This window comes from Protopterus annectens, chromosome 10.part0, assembly GCF_019279795.1.
Source record: "Protopterus annectens isolate FY-2018-M chromosome 10.part0, PAN1.0, whole genome shotgun sequence".
Taxonomy (NCBI): Eukaryota; Metazoa; Chordata; order Ceratodontiformes; family Protopteridae; genus Protopterus; species Protopterus annectens.
Window position 1 is genome coordinate 1,400,271,781 of NC_056744.1, and position 23,267 is coordinate 1,400,295,047.

The 23,267-nt window shown below is 39.7% G+C and overlaps 1 protein-coding gene across 1 annotated transcript in view; it reads left to right on the forward strand.

Moving 5' to 3' along the window:
* DNAI3 (dynein axonemal intermediate chain 3) overlaps nt 1-23,267 on the forward strand; it is a 1,549,065-nt gene that overhangs the window by 1,020,868 nt on the left and 504,930 nt on the right. The window contains exon 9 of the mRNA XM_044086876.1: nt 11,652-11,842. Within this exon, the coding sequence (XP_043942811.1) occupies nt 11,652-11,842 (191 nt within the window). The remainder of the gene's footprint in view (nt 1-11,651; nt 11,843-23,267) is intronic.

Here is a 23,267-nt window from a genome sequence, read left to right on the forward strand (position 1 = left end):
GAAATGACATGAAGCTGTCTCATGTTCCACAACACTGAAATGTCCTGTTCTGGTTTTATCAGGTATAAAATAATATCATCTGCAAATACCGACAACTTTTCTTGACTACCATACCAATTATATCCTTGAATTTCTGAGTCCCTTATTTTCTTTGCCAGTGGTCCTAAATATAACACAAATAGCAAATGGAAAAGAGGACACCCCTGCCTGGTGGAAAATGGAATAAATTAGGTTAACTTTATCAAAATAGCTGAAATTAATTTTTTTATAGCTATGCAATAAAATATGGTATTGTTCATTTTTTATGCAGCTATAGACTGAGTCTGTGCTGAGAAGCTTTATGTATTGTCTAGAGGGAAGTAATTACTAGTTTTAAAATATGAATGCAATTGTTTTATGACTTTCAGCATCTGCCAAAGATCTGGGGTCTATGTATTTTCATAGGTAGATGGTAAATATTGCCAATCTTCCAGCAGTGGGGGTTTCACATAGATAGAGTCATATGACAAGAAATGATGTCATTCTGCAAGCTGTCCTGGCAGTCATATTTGCAATATTAATTTGAGGAGTCTCTTAGTGAGAGAGTGCATTCTGTATTCAGTCTTTGACCTGACAAGAACCATTCACCACATCTGCCTTGCTCAGATGAAGTAAGTTTCTAGGGAACAGTGCAATTCTCTTGGATATAGTCAGGAATATATTAAAGCTTGGTTTAAATATTTTTTCTTTATTTATTTGAGACTGTCCTCCAGTGTTGTTTTAAATAATTCCTGTGATTTTGAACTGTGAATATATACTGAGTATTTTCTTGTTTTATTATGTATTATTAAATATATTTAAACATTTTATTGTGGCTGATCTATGTAGAGATATTTGAGAGTACTTGCATATTTGTTTGGTGACACTGTGTGGTGGGGCACTCCTAATAGCCTTGCTTTTGGTCAAACTACCATTTGTATTAATATTAATATTGCACAGTAAGATTGGACAGCCTTTGTTAAGGGCCTTAAAGTAGCTCATAAGGAGTTGACTGATGGCAGTGATAACTACCTTGTAGTCTGGCCAAAATGGGGCACAGATAGTAAACCTGTGCCAGCCTTTCCCAGTTGTGTGTGTGTCTGTGTGTGTGTGTGTGTGTGTGTGTGTGTGTGTGTGTCTGTGTGTGTGTGTGTGTGTGTGTGTGTGTGTGTGTGTGTGTGTGTCTGTGTGTGTGTGTGTGTGTGTGTGTGTGTGTGTGTAAATCAAACCTCAAAGAGTGTATGTGTCAGCTATTTGGGCATGGACACAAAGCACTGGTTGGACAGAGAGGGTGCTGGAGGTCTTGGCTTGGCCACTCAGCTGGGATCTCAACTCTATAGCTGTGCCAGTGGGGAGTCTTATTGGAGATCTGGAGAAAGAGGGAGAAACCAGCCCCAGACTGAGTGTGGCCTCTGTGTGCTTTTAAGGGAAATTGCACTTGATGCAGAGAGCTGCATCTGGAAATAGTGTGTGTGTACTTGTCATCCTCCCAGTGTATGTCCCCCACTGTTGCCAGTGGTGAGGATTGAGACTGCTTGATTACTGGTCCAGTGGAGGGTCATCACATGTATAATGAAGGTTACCCATACTAAGACACGTATAAGCTGCGGTGGTGCAACAGTAGCATTGTTGCCTCACAGCAAGAGGTTCTCCCGTTTGATTCTCGGCGGGAGCGCCTTCTGTGTGGAGTCTGCATGTCCTTCCCATGGTCGAGTAGCATTCGAAAGACGTGCATAGAATGGGCGTGCCTTCGTTGAAGGTTGGGCACCGAGCTGGCACCTCCGCACCTGTAAAAAATCTACTGCCAATCATTAGTGGACCGGAGTTTTGCTGTGGCGATCCCTAACTGGGAAAAGCCGAAAGAAGAGCAACAACATCCATACTAAGACACGTGGCACAGCCTGTGCTTCTACTTCCACTAAGTGTTGTCTGCTTTTGTCTTATCTTTATTCTTCTCCAGGATTAGGAAAACAATTGAATGCTTTCAGAAAACATTATCTCCTAGCCACTGAATGAAAGAAGTATTCGGTTTTTATTGCCCCCTTTTTCAGATTGTCTCTGTAGAAGCATGAGAACCATTTACGTAATTGCCTGCACTACAAGCACTTCTTTTGTTTTTGTTTATTTTATTTTGCTAGAGGAAAATGTTTCATTATATTCAGTGTGCTTTTATTTGCTTCTCCTTAAAATTTCCTATTAGATCTAGCCAAGGACCTTAATCCAGCCATTCCCCTGCACAAAGGTAAGAAAAAGCATATTGAATTTTCTTGTGTCATGATCTTTTGTCCAGACTTTTCTTTCCTTTTCACATTGCAGTGTCTACATTTCTTAAAACTGAACAAGAAAGAAAGAAGAAGAAGGAAAAATAAAACGGGGCACCTCTTTACTTTAGTATCCCTATCACACAAAAAAAAAATCTGAGAAAGCTTTATTTTGTAGCATGGAATTTATGTCCTGCATTACAAAAGTACTACTGTTAATAACACAATTTTGTTTTAGCACTTTCCTTCCTCTTCCTCCTCCTAAATGTTTTTTTAAATATTAATGACATGAAGTAGAGCATATCCTTTTGAGTTTTGTACAAGTTTAATAAAGTCAAAGAAGTCCAATATTTCCAGGTTTTCTTTTTCTGTCATGTATCACAAATATAATTAATGTTTATAGGTTCATAGGTTGGCACTAGGCTATCGGCCCTAGGGCCTATACAAGCCTAGCCATAACAATTCCCTGGATATTTCTTCCCACAATATATACTTCCCTGGACCCTTGTCTAGCAGGTCAACTGACGTGATCCTCGGGGTGAATTTCCTATCTCCCATCCAATCGTCAAGGTTCCTTTTGAAGAGGGCCAAGGAGGCACTCTCTGCTTGACATGTATTGGCAGTCTATTCCAGAGTATGGGGAGTCTTTGGGTCAGGAACCTATCCCTCCAGCATGTTTTGTTCATTGTGATGACAAGGTTTAGATCCCTGGAGCATGTGGCTCTGAGAGATTGGGATTTTTTAAGTGGAGCATGTCCAACAGCTCAGGGTTTGACATGACCTTGTATGTTAAGTAAAGATCACCTCTGAGTAGACGATATGCCACAGAGTATAGCTGGTGTTTTTTTTAGATGGTCAGCATAGGGCATCTGCTTTAGGCATGTGATTCTTTTAGTGAGGTATTTCTGCGGCCTTTCCAGCTGTTGCAGATGTCTTATGAGGTACATCCCAAACGGGGCATTGCACTCTATAATGGGTTTAATGAGGAATGAGTACAGTGGGACAATGACCTCCTTTTTTCTGGATGAAACGCCCTTAGTGATGAGGTGTGCCACATAGAAGGATTTCCTGACTATTGTGGCAATGTGGTTATCGAAGATGAGACCACTGTCCACTTGTGTCCCTAAGTCTGTCATCACTGTTTTGTAATCTCACATTTATTTGCCAATTTCCGAGTTGCTGGTTTTCTTCCTGTTGATCTTCATCTCCCAAATCCAGTCTTTGCTTCATTTCCAGTTTACTCATGGTTCTAGTTGGCTCTTGTGCTTTTTTTGTCTCTTGAGCATTTTTCTTTGAAACATTAGAAAAGGTTTTGCTAGCATAGTCTCTCTATTGACTTTATTATCAGAAGAACAAGAAGCAGAATCCTTATTCTGTTTGATAGCTCACGTTTTGTTGGACAAACTTTTGTATTTCCTCCTTAGTATGCTCTGCACTGAAAAACGATTTTGACCCTCCAGCAAAGAATATTCCGAAAATAGCTACATATTAGCTTGAATCTCACACCTGCTTCTCGACATTTTCTGATTAGTGGAATATACTTACTCCTCTTCTGCCTGGTGTATAGTGAGTAATCATTTTCCACAAACACTCTACTGCTGTACTTCTGCTTCAGTTTTGTCAAATCAGCTGTTTCTGCTAGTAGGATTCCATCTTTAGACAAATGACCAAAAACAAAACACCAAGTGAGTAAAGGATAACCAGACAAAATTATTGGCAAAGAGCAGACCAGAAATGTAAAATTAAAAGTAAAAAACTTTAACATGAAAAGTTAAGCGCTTTTATATCTGCTTTCCAGGACTTCATCAGAACTGAAAATCCTTGAAAGATCTTAAATATATATAGCAAGGTCTCAATGGAAACCACCAATCAATGACAAGAACATATTCAAAATTCAAATGCATAAATTAACAGCACACAAACTCCTCCTACTGCACCCACCACTGTCAGGCCCTTAAACACCTTTCCTGGCTTGAACTCCCTGACACCTTAGCTCTAAATTAACTTCTTCTAACTCACCAAATACTGTACCAACCTGACAAAACTCCAGCCTTACAAGACCTGGTCATCCTCTACTCCGATAACCGTGAACTTAGATCCACCAACAAGGCACTAATCACAATCTCAAAAAGCCATTACAGCTCTGGTGACTCCCTGTATTCTAGCAACATTGCCCAGACTTGGAACTCCCTACCACTACAAATCAGGGTGCAATCTAATAAAACCTTCTTCAAAAAACAGCTTATTTCCCACCTAAACATCTCCTGGACATGCAATTGCCTAGCATCTGGCTGACATATTCTAATTCCTTTCCCCTACCTACTATCCAACCTCTTTAAAACTCCCACAGATGCACTATATAGTATCACACGTTACTTACCAACTCACTGTCACCTACTCCCCACTGCCCCATCTATACCCACTAACTCTTCCCCTAGACTACGCTAAAAAGCTTTCCCTTAAAATGCCAATGCACCTCATATGAACTTGTCTATATTCTCCTCCTTTTTTAGTTTTTCCTTTCTTGTCTTATCTTCAGTACATCTTCAAGATTATCTCTACTAAACATACTGTATGAACAACAATCAAATGTTACTACCTGCTATACTTTAAATTGTATGTCTAAACCACTATGCTTATGTAAATATTTAATGCAATCATATGTTATTGTCTACTATATTTTTATAACTGAACGTGTAAATATCTTATGTATAGTATTTTAGCAATTGTTCTTTAGCTTTTCTCCCCGGGCTTCCTCTGAAAACAGACAGCTCTGTCCATTCGGTCCTTCCCGGTAAACAAATGTAAAATAAATAAATAATTTACTGCACAAGCCATTTTGTGCCTATACAAAGCATTGGTCTCTTTTTTATTCTGTATATCATAGTGATGTTTGTAAATATGTTTATTAAGGGAACATTCAATCTTCAATATATAAAAGGAGTGGCAAAGTCACAAAATGCCAAGTAAACCACTCCTGAGGTCCTGCAATTATATCCCTGAAGGAATTTTATGTTTCTGGTCTGCTCCTTGACAATTTTATTTAGTTATAGGATTCCATCTTTACTATTAAAGGTCCAGGTTGCTTTCTCATGGCCAGGTTTGGAGCATACACACTGTGTGCCTTTTAAATTAACAAGTCCTGCTGTGGAATACCACTCCAGTTCCTTATTCGTGCTTTCATAAAATTAATACAGTCTGTTTCTTGCAGCTTATCTGGTACAGCAGAAAATCTCAGGTTTTCCCTATGTGCTATGTCCTTTAGTTCTATTATTTTTGAAACATCTCATCTTGTGCAGTCTCATATTCTCAACCATCCTTTTTTTCATTTGGCCTCTGATTTATGCAGTTTTATCACCTCATCTGAATACCTGTTTAAAGCTTCTTCCATTTTTTCAGCCTTTTGTTATTTGTGTTGGTGTATTCCGTCAGTGTTTTGTTTACTTTAATCAGCTCTGAGCACATTTGCCTTATTTATCCCTCATGATTACTGGAAGTCATGTCTTGTACCAAAGCTTGAGTTTGCAATGCTCTTTTCTGAACAGCTGCAGGATTATTCCCAGTCAGTGTTTTCTCCTCACCTTTTGTGATTTTTTTTTTCAGGTTCTCTGAATTTCTTTTTGGGTGGCATCTAGGCAGTGCACTTACTAGCCAGTTATTAAAATTTACCCACAAAGGCAAGTGCACTGTTTTCCAAATTTCTCTTTTCACACTGGAAAAGCTGAAATAAAGCTGTTAGTGTGCAACCATCTTGGAAGAACTCTGGCAAATGCACTTTATCTTTAGAAAAAGCAGGAGCAAACTACATAGGAAAAATGAGAATTGAGGGAACAATACATACAGGGGAGGAATGAGGTTTAAAAGAAGGCGGGACTTAAATGAGCTATGTAATGTTTGACTGAAAATGATTGGGTAGATTTTAAGTGATGTATAATGTTTGCAACTGGGAGTGTATTAGTATGGTTTGTGATGTAAAATGCTTGCAACTAGGATTGTGTCAGTGTGGTTTGTTTTCATTTATATAACTGTATGATTCCTTATGTCATAAGTGATCGTTTAATATCGATGTTTCTTGTTTAAAAAAAGGGTCAGGAATTAAATAATTTGTAATGTTGCTTAGGTTATATGATATATAGCAATATACATGAAGCATAATGTTTGTTAATTTTAACTTGTTAATACAGTGTGATTACTTTTATATAAATGTAAATGTGACAATGCCACAAGTGATAATTCAGTAAAGGTGTTTAAAAAACTATGAAAAAGAAAAGTGGCAAGGTCCTTCTAAAGAAGAGTTAAACCAAGGCCCTACCTGCTGAAGCTGGTGATTGCTCATGTGAATGTAAAAGATCTTATGTCACTCGTCAAAAAGAGTAGAGGAATTTCCCTAGTACCCTGGCCAAATTTCAACTAGGCATTATGAACACCACCTTGGGTCTGCCCTAGAAAAATAATCAGAAGACAATTCTGAGGGTGCTTCTAAGTATGTAGGTAAGAAATGACAAGGTGTAGTAGGACTGAAAATGAACACCTTATCTTTTGTTGTATGTATTTATTGATTGATTGATTTTCATTTGTTAATCAGGTTAGAACACAAATCCCATTGGACCATTTTCATGCTCATCTCAGAATAATTTAATAGAAGACGACAAAGTTGACATTTTCAAATGGATGCTTGCATGATTGCTAATGAGTATCTGTGAATGTTTTATAGCCAAGATGTCAGAACTAAAATTTAACATACACGTATAACCGAAAAACAACTAAGTTAATTTAAAACTGCAAGGCAAGTAACATAACGGTCAGAATGCAACATACACAAGTAAATATTTAATATGTACAGCATATGTATGTGTGCATATATTATATACACACACACACACACACTCGCATATATGGTTATCAGACTGTATGTTGACACCTGTTTGGTTGAAACCATTTGGTCAGTGCAGACAGATTGTCGACAGGTGTACAAGATTTACAATCCATGGGTAGGGGAATATTCCCTTTCCCCAAGGATTGTGTGATCTCGGAGCTAGTATATATAATTAGTGGGGTGGTGTGGGGAGTGGCCCCTACAAAAATGCTTGATGTTGGTTTAGTGCATTCAAGGGTAATCCCTGTGGCATGTGCGGAATGTAGTGATATGTGTTCATTCAACATTTTGTTGTCAGTCTCCTGCATGTCAGCATCGTGCCCATTCATTTGGGAATTCGACACCCATGTATGTTTATACATGCACACACACACACACACACACACACACACACACACACATATATATATATATATATATATATATATATATATATATATATATGGATCTAGGACATTTCACCAAAGGTCAAATTAGTATGCACTTTTTTCACTGAAAGCTCAATTCACAGAAAACACAATTCACCGAAACACATTTCACCGAACGTTGTATATGGCCTCATCCCCACTGTAGTGCGACCCTGAAGTTAGTATATATAGTAGGGGGTTTGCCCCCCACATATTTTAAATGTTTTGAACTATATACATGCATACTTGCAATTGCAATATATTACTCTTATCCAAACATGATATATACTTAACATGTGTGGGGGTTGCCCCCCACACCCACCCTACTATATATACCAACTCCAGGGTCGCACTACAGTGGGGACAAGGCCATATATAATCTTTGGTGAAATGTGTTTCGGTGAATTGTGCTTTCGGTGATTTGTGTTCGGTCATTTGAGTTTCGGTGAAGTGTGCTTTCGGTGAAATGTCCTAGATCCATGATGGGGTTGGGAGGGTGGCCTAATGGTTAAGGTGTTTGCCTTACAAACACAAGATGCAGGGTTTGAGTCTCACAAGGGATAATTGGCTAGGCTTAAAATGGCTCGCAAGGGCAGTTAGCTTAGTACTAATCTATGAACCTATATATATATATATATATATATATATATATATATATATATATATTAGCCAAATAGGTATGGGTTCTAGTGACCTGGTCGAATGAGTACTAGGTCAACAGCTGCATAGTCGAATGTATATCTACAGATGTGCGAAATTTCTTTGAGGTTGGGAAATTTGCCATACCCCGTGTTTGTGCAATTTTGGAGTTAGTATATATAAGTAGCAGGGGGGTGCATATTGTATATAGTAGTTAAAAATCGCATGTGCTATGTCAGCTTTGATATTTTGCCTGTCAACAATGGGTATTTTTACTTATGTATGTATATATATATATATATATATATATATATATATATATATATATATTTACAGTTAGATAAATATAATTAGGTGAACAGGGGAGATAAGGTGGAAAACATAGTTCTCAACTGTCCAGATTTTCTCAGAATGTCTAGACGTTTGCGTCATATTTTTGCTCTGTTCTATAAAATTTGTGGTTTTCTAGAATTTTTTGGTAAATCAATGAGGACTGATCACTAAATAATGACAGGCATTTAAGTTTCAGGCTTCATAGCCTTCAGAAAATACACAATAACGTTTATTCTAGCAACTTTCTAAGTTTATAAGGGCAGTATTTAAAATTTCATCCTATTTTGGGGGCTTTGTCCCCCAGTTATTTTTGGCTTTCTCCAGATTTTTTGTGCAAAGAGATTGAGAGCTATGGTGAAAAGGAAGAACACATTTAAGAGTGAAAGAAAGGTGGGAAAGATGAGAAAGGAAGGGACGGGAGAAACTTCATGTGTATATAGAGCACAGTATGATTAAAATAACAGCTTATAGGTTCATAGGTTCATAGGTTCATACTAGGCTATCTGCCCGAGGGCATTTACAAGCCTAGCCCATAGTTTTGTGATTACGCCAGATTTAGTATGGGGAACTATACCCATTATTTTGCTGTGCCTCTGTTGAGCAGTGACACTGAGGTAATCCCTGGGGTATATCTGCGATCTCCCATCCATTGGTCAAGATTTCTCTTGAACAAGGCCAGCGAGGTGCTCTGCCTCACATATACCGGGATTTTATTCCACAGCATAGGGAGTATAGGTTCATAGGAAAAAGGAAACAGCATCAGAAAGGAGTGAAGACATATGATCAAGAAAAGGGTGAATAAACATAGCTTAGGACCAGAAGATTGCTAAATAATGAAATACAATAAAAGACAGCCACAAAATATTGTTAAAGCAATGTAACCCCCCCCCCCCCCCATGGTTAATGACCCAGCATTACATTGTGCTACTAGAAATAACTATCTAACTGTCCTGTCTAATTAGCTAAATGGCCTTTCAAATGATGGTAAACTATAACTGTACAAATAAACATCCATTTAGCAAAACAACAAAACACTATTGCTTTACAACCAATATAAATGGCAATTTAGAAGCAACAAGCATAAAAAATGACTAATTGCACTGCAGCACAATATGTAACACTTAAACTCCACCCCCAGATAATATATTCTTACTGTTGAAAATCTTAATAAAATGTTAGAGTAAAAATTGCAGAGTACTTAAAATGTACTGTATGGCAAAAAATACACCTTTTCCATGTAATGCATGTATAGGAGCACTCATGATGACATGCTCATTGCATAGTAGAGACAATACTACTGAACCATTTCATTGCACAGAGGCGAATGAGATAAGTACAGATGTAAAGCTGAGCAATTTACAAATGTCAAATGTCACTTTTTAAATTATCAGTGTTAGCAATAATCACCAATAGGCCAGTCATTCATGCAGGTTTATGCAGTCCTGGTAATGACCATCAGTAAGAGTGAAGCATATTTGTGTTTATAGCTTTAAGGCTAATGAGCTAGTTACAGTAAATAGCATATCATGTGGTGCACTTTTGCTACTAGAGGATTCAGTTTCAGTATAGACCTCATGGAGAGTAGACCACATCTCCTTTCTCCGTGTGTTACTTATTAACAATAGCAAATGAACACACACAATTAAAACTGTGTGCTCTAAAAACTTTACTTTCTTTTGTTAGACCTACATAAAATATTGGACTAAGTCTTCCTGGTACTGTCAGTGACTTCTTGACCAGATATTATCCTCTTCTAGGACATCAATGCCATTGCTAAAACAAAAGTAGATGCACTGTGATGAACTATCTGCACTCCTCTCCAAGCTACCTGAGCACACTGAAGTTTATATGGGTGGTGTCATTGACCTCTGGCCCTTACTTTTTCCCCTTACCAGAACATCAGTCACACTGCTGAAACAAGGTCGCTGCCCTGTGCTAGGCTTTCTGCTGCACCCCTCTTCCCCCGGCTGCCTGAACACCCTCAAGTTAACATAAGCAATGTCTGTGACCACTGGCCTGGACACCTAGTGTGTATGTCCCTGGCACCTCCAGGTGCACCAGAAATGGTCCACTGGGAGAAGTCACTGGCTGAAACCCCAGACATGCTGGAGAGATTAGGTCTCTCATCTGGCTATAGATTGCCTGTGGTGTTCCCAAGCAGGTGCTGGAGAATGTTGCTGGCGATAAGGAAGTCTAACCTGCCTTGTTCAGCTTCCTACCATCTTGACTGCCACTAGGATAAGTAGTTTAGAAAAATAAATGAATGGATGGATAAAGAAAGGAAAGTTAGCGGATCATTAGAATGCTTAGAAACATGCAGTTTATGTAGGAAGTAAGGAGAATCCTATATTTATAGGAATTTGGTAAGTCTCTATATTTTCTTGCATTGTGTGTGTCATTCTGCAAAATGTATTGAAGGACATGGGCAGGAAACAAAGAAGGTAGATTGGGAACAATGCAAAAACCTTAAAGTATTTTAAGAGACTATGCAGATTATGACTGTGTGCCATCTTTCAAGAAAAGAATTGCACAAAAAGAGGACATAATCAGAACTCTGTAAGTCCAAGAAAGTGAGAAGTATATTTTTTCACACACAACATCAAACTAAGGTCAAAAGATTGACAAAATTCAAGAATAAATGAGCCAGACATAACTGAATTATTTTGGGGGCGTAATATATTGGTTAAATGTGATGTACAATTTATTGAGTGAGAAAGTAAACAGGTTAGGTCAGCTGAAGTGGTTGTCATCTGTTTTCCTAATCTGTGTTTATATTGTTATCAATGATCAATTCAACAGAATTTTTTGATTGTTTGACTAACAGATTATGTACTAAGAACAAAGCTTGCGCTCAGTTTTAGAAAGAGCAGAACAATATAGGTTTTATGAGCAAGGCAGAATAGAAATCCCATTTATTAAACCTCTAGCAACTTCTAATGACATAAAAGATAGGCAGCTGATATTCATTGGACACCAGTTCTGCTTTACTTATGTTTTGCTAATCTAAATGCTGTTAGACATAAATCAATGAAACTGATAATGGTTGTAATGCATTTCACAAGAATAGCTTTTATTTGCTTTTCTAACTGATATTTGATTGTATTTCTGTTATGGTAGACTTGAAGTAGCATTACAGCAAAATGAAATTATGGATGCATTTTTTGATGATTGGAAGGCACTTACTGAAGAAGAAGGCACGTTCGGTGGGAAATCCGACACACATCTAAAGGAATATCAGTCTTTTACAGACTTGCACGGCAGCAAGGAACGAACTGTCAGTCATATAGGATGGCATCCAACAGTACATGGTAATTTTATCATGTTTTTGAATTGCAACTTATATCTTATTTAGAGGCATGAATGACTTTGCTTGAAGTGCACTAAAAACATCAATGCTAAAATGTCCTTCAGATGTATCTGCAACATATTTTCCTGTCTGTGCTCATTGTTTCTCTGTTTAAATATATTTCTTTCATTTTTTCATAGTCATTTCCTGAGAGTAGGAGTGAAAACTGCAGAGCATAATTTTAGATTGGTACAAGAAATAAAGGATTCTCTTCATAATTGCCATGGTTAGATTATTCCGTGCGAACTGTATGGTTAGCTTATGCCGGTGCATTTTTCTTGACCATATTCTCTGGCTTAAATGTGGATGCTAGCTGTGCTGAATTCTTTCAGTATTTTGTATGTTTCCTTCTAAGTTTCAGTGGTGGCATTTTTTTCCAGAGAGTAAGAACACTGGATTTGATTTCTGTGAATGGAGTTGTTTTTTCTTTATCACATTTGAAAATGTAGTTTTCCTTTAAATTGACATGGCATATCTGCACATTTAACTAAACTCTGAGACAATGTACTACAGTTCCTGTTTCAGTGTTGTAAAAGCTGTAATACTAAATTTCTATCTTAACTTAGCATTAATATTCCAAAATTGATCTTTCATCTTTATGAGTAAAAAACAAAAAAAAAAACTCCTACTTGGGAGCTAGCATTCTTTGTAGTAATAAAGTTGGACAAAACAACACTTTGATGAGCAGATTTTGGGGCAAGGGCTAATCTCCCATTCCCACAATGTGCTGCAGCAGCCTCAAAGAAAACTGTATTAATCAGGGGGTGAGAGGAGAGCGAAGTCTCACATGTGGAATATGCCAGGGTTCTTTAGACCCTCTCAAAAAGCATTAATTTTAGTTCCATTTCAAACACTATATTATTTAAGACTGCATTTGTAATATTTGCTTTGGAATAATGATTATTTAAATGTGATCAGATGAACAGTCTTTTATCTTTGAATAATTCTTACTCTCACTCATGAAAACCATATTGGAAAACAAAAACATACCTCCTGCAAGGGAACGTAAATAAAGAACAGCCATTTTATTTACAGATTGATAGATTGTTACTAGGCTAATGACCCAGGAGAGTCTTTGTAAGCCTAGTCATGTTTTCCCAAAAGAATAATGATGTCCTGTATCCAAAGAGGACATTGAAGATTAGGCATTTATAAGCTACCTCTGTCCATAAGGGGCATGGGTGCCAGGCCCAGTGTAAATTTCCTATTCCCCATCTATTAGTCTAGGTTGCGCTTAAACTGGGTAATAGATAAACTCAGCTTCACATGGATAGGAAGTCTCTTTCATTGGAGGGGGCAGTCTCTGGGACACATATCTGTCTTTTCAGCATGTTCTGCTTAAGTCAAAGACATAGTTCAGTTCTCTAGACCTTGTTTTTCCGGTACTCTTTGGCTTATGAATATGTAAGAGATTCATGAGTGTGAGGTTTGCGAATGCCTTTTAAATCAGGCATAGATCATCACTCAGCAGTCTGTAGGAGACTGAGTAGATGGACAGGGTGTTAAGGCGCTCTGCATAGGGCAGGTTTGATACACCTTGAGGGACTCCGCTAGTAACTGACCTCTTTCTGGAGGTGGCCTCACCTATTTTGACCTCCTCTGTCTTATTAGTGAGCCAATTGGATATCCAGTGGATGATGAAAGGATTTATACCCAATGTAGTGACCTTGTCTATAATGCCTGAGTGGGGTATTGTATCAAAAGCCTTGGCCAGATCAAGGTAAGCTGTATACACAGTCTTACCTTCATCCAGTGCTTTGGTGACCCTGTTAGAAAAGTCCACCAGATTTAACAGGCATGGCCTTCCTTTAACAAAGCTGAACTGCGATGGATCCAGTGTTTGCAGGTTACCCATGTCCCCATTTATCATGTCAATGATGATTCTTTCCATTGCCTTACATATGAGTCTGGTAAGACTTATAGGTTTGTGGTTGCATGGATCAGTGGCCGTACCTTCTTTGTGCAGGGGAATGAATGTAGCCATCTTCCCTTCCTTGACTACAAAACCTGATTGAAGGCTTCAGTTGAAAAGTGATTCAAGTTGACCAGACAGTCATATTTCATGCTATTTATTAAACATCCTGGGAGGTTGTTGGGGTCCAATGATGCAATGTTTTTGGCCTTAAAGTGCATTGGTGACCTGTTCCCTGGTAATGGTTGGGAGGATTGTGGTATGTGATATTTCCTTTCAAACTATCAGGAGGAAGAAATGTGATCTGAACCTGTCAGCCAAAAGGTTGGCAGTGGCCTCCAGTACAGTGTGGGTGATGCCTTTTACAGTAAGCTCTGCACATTGTTGTGCATTTCTCCTGAGGTTACGGACATAGCTGTAGAGAAAGCTTATGGTTGTCTTTTGCCTAAGAAGTGATTTTCTTTCTTCATATTATCCTTTGAAGTATTAATTAACCACCTTAGCTGCCTGTTTAGATTGTCAGGGGCTTTTAGTATGTATGTATGGCTTTGTTCCTTCTACTCTTGGACAAGATTTTTTTTTCTTTTGTTGCATAACTGATTGAAATTGAGATTCCACCAGGATGACTTGTCTTTTGAGTTTGTCTTATTCTTTGTATGAGTGGGCACAGCTCACTGTAACAAGCTATCAGTATGGCTGTACACAGATTTTGTAAACAGCTGAGCATATGCTTTGGTGTTTACTGGGTTTGGGGTTACTTGGAATTTAGCCAAGGTGTCCCATAATACAAAGAGGTTAGCCTTGTAATGGTTTGTAAAGGTTTTTGGTCTCAATGGATCCCCATATTTAATTTTTTATTTCAAATAATACTGCCTTATGGTCAGATCTGATGAGTGAAGACATTAGATTGGGTGGGGAACATCAGCCCACCCCCCCTTCCATGTTCCAAGGATGTTTATTTCCCTGGTAGGAAAATGGACCAACTATTCTAGGATGTTGGTATTAACTATGCTTAGGAATCGCTAGGGTTGTGCATTAGAAGTGGCGTAGGATTCCAAATCTGCAGAGGGGTAGTTGAGATCCCCCAAGAATATTGTATTGGGTTGAATGGTGAGGGACTCTAGTACATTGAGAAAGGCAGTATGGGTTTCTTTGGACATAGAGGGGGGACCCTGTTTACGGTGAGTTGCAAATGTGTGAGCTGCAGTGGGTCATACACTTTAACCGGTCTGGATGTGAGGTTGGTTTTAATACAGATTGAGATTCCTTCACCTTTAGTTCCCTGCTGTGCAGTAGCTGGTCTAAAGGTGTGAAAGGCATTATAATCTTGCATTGCTGGGATCTACTCTCCTCAAGTTTAAACCATGTCTGCATTACTACAAATATGTCTACACTCTCCAGGGAGAGGAAGGCTTGCAGGGAGTTGAGTTTCTTGCTAAGACTTCTAGAATTGTATTGTTTAATCCTTGTTGAAACTGTACCTGCACACCCCCCTTGACATGTATGTGTATAGGTTCCTGTTGTATTTTCAATACTTATGAGTCAAGGTCCCAAAACTCTGTGGAGTTAAGTGTAATCACAAGGAAATCTGCACAAAGTTCAAACTTGCTATGTCTTAGAGAATTCCCCCTTCACCAAAATACAATGATCATGAAGTTTATAGCATGGGGAAGTGAAGGTTGTGAGAAAAAGACCCCCTCCCTGCAAACATTGATTCTGATGTATAACAGCAGTTTCACAATTTTCTGGCTTTCTTGCAAAATCATGTTTCATTTCTCAGGTTTTTGGGATACTCTTTTGAGTCTCAAACTTCTGATAGTATGCCATACATTTTATATATGGGAGCCAGAAATATGGTTGAATGTCTGTATGGTCGACAGCTGTTTTGTCAACACAATTTTGTTGACCGAACAGCTGATCAACAATTGTGTGACTTTGCAATGTTACTGGGGTTGGGGAATATACACATTCCTCAATAATGTGCATTCATATAGTTGGAATTTATAATTAGCTGGGGTTATGGGGGATGCAGAGGTCTTTGCTGCCCCCTGCAAAAATAATTAGAGTTGCCTTGTTGACCTTTTACTTTCATTTTGTTTGACATTATGGATAGTGTTTCTACTACTACTACAAAAACAAGATGCTTTCCCTAACATTTACAGAAGCAGACATAATGTAAAATCAACTGTATTGGAAGCTATACTAACAAAAAGTAAACAAAGTACAGTTTTGTAAGTTGCATTTGCACATAACAGTAGATGTTCAAATTTTTCCCTGCTGCAGTAGCCCTTAGGCCATAGCTCTCAACCAATCAGGGACAAATCACAAAAGAATCAGGACATTTTTTTAAATATTAGTAATATTAACCTGAGACTGTGACATATTAAGAGAATTTGAATTGATAATTATTATCTGGAGTAAAAGAAATTAATAACTAATTATTTTCATTATTTAAGTGTAATTCATCACCTTTTCTCCAAAAGTCATCAGTTTTAGGAGGTAGTTTTAGGAGAGAGCTAAAACTGAGTCAAAATTAGGGACATCAGTGAAAATCAGGGACAATTGGGAGGTATGCCTTAGGCTACATGGATTTTTTTCTTGGCTAGGAAACAACAACCAACTATCTTCAAAAGCCCCCCCAACCCCCCCCCAATCACTCTTACTGCTGATTGGCAAATCTGCAGGAGGGAAATCAGCACTCAGAGTGAAGCTTTCTTCAGTATAGTCCTGCTGTCTTGATAAGTTTATATTTATTTATTGACATTTAATTACCTGGAAAGTCAGACTGGTAGGAGCCCATTTTCACGTAAGGCCAGGTGAAAAAAGTTCCAAAGTATTACAGTACATTTTAAGAATAATAATTTTCCAGTCTTTACAAATAATACAAAAACAAATACAGTTTAAATATACCAAATTAGATGTAATATGAAAACATTGGTTAAGGGTAGATAAAAGTTATCAGACAATGATTTAATAGTCAGAGAAATTTTAGCCAATATATAGAAAAATTAAAGGTAAGTTAATATAATACAATCAAGAATTGATATACAAAGTGAGAGAAAAGCAAGCTTATGGTATATTTGGAGAAAACGCCAGGGCAGAGAAAATGATAGAAGCAAGGATGTGAGTGAAGAAGGGAGAATAAATGAGATGAAAGATATGAACAGGTATTTGTCCACATTTGGGGATATAGTTTATCCTGGTATTGAGCAAGACCAGAGCCAGCTTTTGGTTAGGAAGTCTTTCAGAATGGTTTTGAAGGATGAGAGGGAAAATATTGACCTGATGAATAGAGATAAGGAATTCCAGGCCTTAGCAATGTGGTATGAGTACAGACGATGCCCAGCAGATTTGAAAGGTTTGTAGAGAGACAGGAGTTTTTGGCCATTGAATCATAATGACCGACTAGGAACATAGTTGTGTAGAATGTCATTTAGTGCCAGACAAACAAATGGATTCTGGATAATTTTATAGGTGCTAAGAAGATGTGTATATATTAGTTGATGAAGTAGTTCTAACCAGTTTAGGCTTTTTAGCGCTATACAGTGGTGGGTTCTGAAGGAATTATTTGCTGCAAATAAGCAAGAAGAAGCTGTCAGTGTTCACAGGGGAAGCAGTCAGCTAAGAGCTTCATTTCTGGCAGTTAGGTCCCCGTTGGGGAACCCCTTGATTCAGAAGTTATTGTCCTTTTAAGAAAAATATCAGTTTATCTATTTTTTTTTTCTTTTTACTCGAAACAATATTGCCCATTTAAGAAACCTGGCAATTATTTTCTCACTATAAGAAGCTTCCTGTCAGACAGTGCTATTTTTGGCTTACAGTGTTTACTATGGTATTTGGGGCTAATTTTCTAAAAAACATTGTGAACTTCTTATGTAATTTTTGAGCTTTGTGCAGGGCAAAGAAGTTTTCAGAAGAATGAGTGAGAAATCATGTGTCACTGTAATGCTTATGTTTACTTTGTGACAAACTACCTGCCATTTTAAAATATTCTGTTAGTGGGTGAGTGCTTGAACAGTACGGACTGGGAATTTCTGTTTTAGTTTTTGTTTTTATAACCTAAGGAACTGGGGAATATGTTGTGAGTTTAAGTATGCTGCTTATGAACATGCAGTGGCAACCTACCTTCCTACCAACTCACTCCAGCAGTGCTTGCCACTTTTAGTTTCATAGGCAAGTAGTAGGCAATGAGTCTGAAAATTAGATGGGCCAGATAAAAGGCTTTCTGAACTACTGTGGAGGCATGATAGCTAAATGGTAAGGCGTTATCAACAAGAATACTTAGGTCCTGGGTGGTTATTCAACGTGAAAAGTCATAATAAACTTTATTATCATTTAGACCCACACCTCAGTGCAGGCTAAACAAAATTTCTTTGCTTTAACCTCTATCTGCAGACAAGTACATATAAATAAAACAGATATATATATAAAAACATTGGTGACCTTTGACATGATACTAGGACGTAATTACATTTTTGTATCACTGTCTATTAGCAGCACTTAGTATTGCACAGATTGATATATTGCACAGTTGACACTTGAGCCTTATGAGACTAGAGCACTTTCAGTTGTACAGAATTTAACTTGTTCTTTGAGTTATTGCACAAAAACATAAGAAGCTTTCAGTGAGCTATTATACAGGTGAGAAGAACCTAACAGTGAGTTGATTGCACTTTAAGGAAATAGATTCCCTTCAGACTATGTGACTACTCAATTTAGTAGTCTGATAGCCTGAGGAAAGAAGCTATTTCTGACTCTAGTCATTTTGCAACGTATACTTCTGTAGTGCTTGCCCTAAGTCAAGCAGAACAGTCCCTGAGCCAGGTGGGTTCAGTCTCTGGCAGTCTTTGTAGCTCTGTTGAAACATCATGCAGAGTGCAGATCCTGCATAGATGGAAGCATGGACCTGGTGATCCTCTCTGCCACCTTCATCATTCTTTGGAGAGCCTTATGGTCAGTAACCTTGCAGTTCCCATACCATACTGTGATATTGTATATGTGTATAATACCTGAACTGTTGAGATCATATTATTCTTCTTTTATGCAGTGTGGCTGTATGTACTCTGTACTAGTGTTTATTTCAGATATTTTACTCTACTGTAACTGTATTTTACTGTATATTGTGTGTTATTTTTCTTGTATACTATTTTAATACATGTGGAGCTTTTCTCCCCGGTCCTTCACTGAAAATGGGCTCATCTAGGCCCAATGAACTTTCCCAGTAAACAAATGCAATAAATAAATAAAATAAATAAATATTGCTTGTCAGGATGCTTTCAATGGTGCCTCTGTAGAAGGTTGTGAGGACTGAAGATGAGATTTTTGCTTTCTTCAACCTGCGTTGCCTCTTGACAGTGTGATTTGTGTCAGTGGACCATGTCAAGTCTTCTGCAATGTGCACCTTCAGGAATTTGGTGCTCTTCACCCTTTCTACTGTTTCTCCTTTGATTTTGAGAGGGGGGGGGGTCTGACTCATGTTTTTTCCTGAAGTCGACTATTACTTCTTTGGTTTTGTTTATGTTCAGAGTCAGGTTGTTGTTGTCACATCAGTAAATCAGATGCTTCATTTCCTCCCTGTATGCTGCTTCATCACCATTGCTGATTAAGCCTAGTACTGTAGGTTATTCTGCAAATTTGATGATGTGATTTGAGCTGTTCCTAGCTGCGCAGTCGGATCTATATCATATGAGCGAATCGCACAAATTGCGAACGCTCATAATATTGAATGAACCGGACCTCGAACTTTCTATTAGCCCCCCACACCCCTCGCTAAATATATAATCTGATGTTGTTAATCTTCTTCCCATTCATCACTGATGGGTTCGGAACCATGTTGGCCTAATACCAAGCTCATGTACACCAAAAACTCTCGAGCTAAGCTGCTACCCACAATGCCCTTCTTCCTGTTACATCAGATCTCATTTGCCGCATAGTCATATAGCAGTATTTCACAGAGCCCACAAGCTAAGTGTTTTTTTTTCTTGACACTTGTGTATTTTTGGATATTTTTCTCTTATATTTTACTCTTTTACTGTTATCATATTCTCCTAACTAGCTCTACCCATTGAGTAATTCTTTTACCATCGTAGGTATGCCCTCTCCTTACCCTTGGTGGTATCGCTTGATACCATCGTTGGTATCTTCTTTCCCTTTCTTCTTCCTTTTCTTACCTTTTTTAAGAGTTTAGTAGTTTTGTTAACTTTTTTGTGAGTGTATGGAAATGTTTGACAAAAAAGGGACTTCGGGGTTTAAACACTGCACCTCTTGCAATGATAAACTCCCAAACAGCGACTCTCACGACGACTGTGTTTATTGTCTGGGGGTTTCTCACCTCTCTGTTAAATCCCCTTGCCAAATTTGTCAAAGTTTCAGTCAGCGGACGCTGAATGAAAGGAAAAATAAATTAATTCTGAAAGGCTTTCTCATTTCTCCTTTCTCAAAGGCCCTTTCTGTGTCAGAGGTCTCAACCCCTCCAGTAAAGGACAAGAAACGTCCCCATTCTGATCCCTCTTCATCGGCTGGTGATAAGAGTAAGACACACAAACATAAGGCCCACAAATCTTCCTCGGAGCATAGAATTGCTACTTCGGCTCCAACTACTACTGTTCCGAGCTCTGCTCCAATTGCTACGTTGACCGAAGCCATGGATATTACTGGATTTTCAACATCGGCACCACCCTCAGCACCAACCTCTACGCCACCGACCTTGCCTTCCATTTCAGCTATGGCACCAACCTTACCTTCGGCAAGAGTTATGGCACCAACTTTGCCTTTGACCGCACCGAAAATGGTTCCGACTCATGCAATTCCTTTGGAACTGATAACATGGACTCCTAGTGCCTCTTCGGCACCGAGTCCCTTTTCTACTCCACTGATTCCCTTACCACCTGTCTCCAAATTAGAGACTACAGTGCCATTAGCTCAGGCATCATGGACCCGATACTCCCCTTCACTGGATCTGTTCCTAGGTCAGATGTACAGCCCCTTTCTGTATCGACCCATCTCCCCTTTGGGAGTGTCCATGAGGTCCACCAGGAGTTTGCCCGAATTTGATGTGGTGCACCTGTTGGATCAGCTGTTGACAGCCAGAGGGATACCAAATGTTCCTAAGACTCACCTCCCTCTGGAGTTTGGGTCTATCTCTCCCAGGAGTCCGACGTATACTCCTACTTCAGATCCACTGGTTCCAAAGCACATTGCTCCAATGTCCTTTGTGGAACCCTGCTCCTCGGCGCTGACAGTGACTGTCACTGAGGCTTTGAGGCCACCCCTTTGGTTTTTGGCTCCATCAGAACCATCCCTTCCTCAGTCTCATGGTTGGGTGGGCAGAGTTCTCGGTTCAGGGCATGGTTCCAAGTGTTTTATCGGTTCTGTCCTCGGACCCAGGGATAACATCTGCCCCGATCCTGCTTGAGGCTCCATCCCCGGGAGAGGGTCTGATGGAGTGGGGTGTTACCCCAGTTCTGAGGTTGTCCTTTTCGGTTCTGGGCTCCCACTCCTGGGTGGGCCTGCTTTCTGGGTGATGGAGAGGGTACTTGCTTTGGGAAGTGCTCCTCCGATGTCAGAATTTTACCCTGCTCCCTCTGAGCTGCAGCTATCATGAGCCACCTCCCCGGGACACTGGGAGGAGAAGCCTCAGGAAACCCCAGTTCGGGGTACCCATCCTTCCCGAGTCTTCCTCAGATATTCACACTGAGGAACTTTCTCAGAAGAAAGCCTGCAAGAGGAAGCACACTGACTCTCCTGAAGAGTCTTTGACAGAGGACATGGACTATGATGATTGGGAGGGGTCCCCACGGTCACCCCCAGATGATGTCCCTTTGAAGACACCCTGGAAATATTAAAACAGAGGGTTGTCTGGAAGCTATCTAACCCTTCCTCAGAGGAGTCCATCTTCCTGCAGGCTTTTTCACTCCCAGCCATCTACCTCTTGGGTGACCCCACCTGTCGATGAGTTAATCTAGGTCATCGTGCAGTGTGCTTGGTAGAACCCTGACTCTATTGAGGCCATTCCCCAGAGACGCGATAAGATTCTTTCCACCCATAAGAACATCCACACTGGTTTAGAGGTTTGCCAGTTGACGCTATGGTGGTGGCAGCAGCCACTAAAAAGGATCTAGCGGGAGAAAGTCCTACTTTTCACCCACCCAACAGAGAGTCCCGGGCTGTGGACAGGTTGGGGAAGCGAGTTTTTGCTTCAGCAACCTTTGCTTTCAGGTCCCTGATCTACTTGGCACATTTCATGAGGCTCCAAAGAGATTTGATTACCGAACTTTCTGGAGCCCTCGCGGATCAAGTTTCTGACAGGGCACAGGACAAGGTTGCCTCTCAACTTGCCACCCTTGAATCTATTTCCAATTCATCCATGAGGCTGCTCTCCCACACAACTGAAGGGGCGGCTAGAGCTGCGGGTGCTGGAATAGTCATGAGGCGTCATGCCTGCATGCACATCTGTGACTTTGCGGACTCCTTCAAGTTCTCCTTTTTGAACGTCCCTATTGAACCATCTTCCTTATTTGGTTGTAAAGTGAAGGACACACTGGCTTGGTGCAAGCAGGAATGGAAAGACTCTGTCTGCCATTGGCATACATTTTTCTGAGCCTCAACGTTCTTTTTCCAGGAACCAGAGGAGTGGAAAAATCTGGCACAAGAAATCTCAAGGTCCTTTCCGTAATGCACATGGCGAGGATTCCCCAGAGGCAGAGGGGGTTCCAGTGGTGGAAGATGCCCCTTTAGGGGCAGTGGGGGTCCCCAAAACCAAGACTCCAGGGATTCATTCTCTGGGCAGCCTTATCAATGCTCCTGAAGCATTGCCCAATTGCTTTCCTCTGGAAGCAGTCAGGGCTCATTTTTCTCTGCACCAAACTGCCTGGCGCTTTATTTCAAACGCTCGATGGGTGCAGAGAATAATCTTCAGAGGCTACTACATCCCTCTATCTTCCCATCTAAAACCTACAAAAAATCTTTCTGATGTTCCACCTAATCAAAGGGAAGAAGCGGCTTCAGAGATAAGAAAGCTGTGTCAAAAAAGAGTCATCCAAACAATCCCTCCAGACCAGTGCGGATCTGGGTTTTACTCAAGATTCTTTTTAGTGCCAAAAAAGACCGGGGACTGGAGACCCATCCTGGATCTCAGCCATTTAAATAAATCAGTGGTACAAACCAAGTTCCGCATGGTCATTATTCAATCCATTCTCCCATTTTTAAGGGAGGATGTTTTGATGTGCTCGATAGACCTCCGGGATGCGTGTTACCACATCAAAATCCGACAAATGCTCCAAGAGTCTCCTTCACTTCTGGCTAGGAGCCAATTATTACCAGTTCCAAGCCCAGCCATTGGGTCTCTCTACTGCCCCCAGAGTGTTCACGAAATGTCTAGCAGTGGTGACGGCTCATCTGAGACTTCAAAGATTCCAGTTGTTTCCATATTTAGACGATTGGCTCCTTTCCACCCCCCCCCCCCCACAAAGCGTCT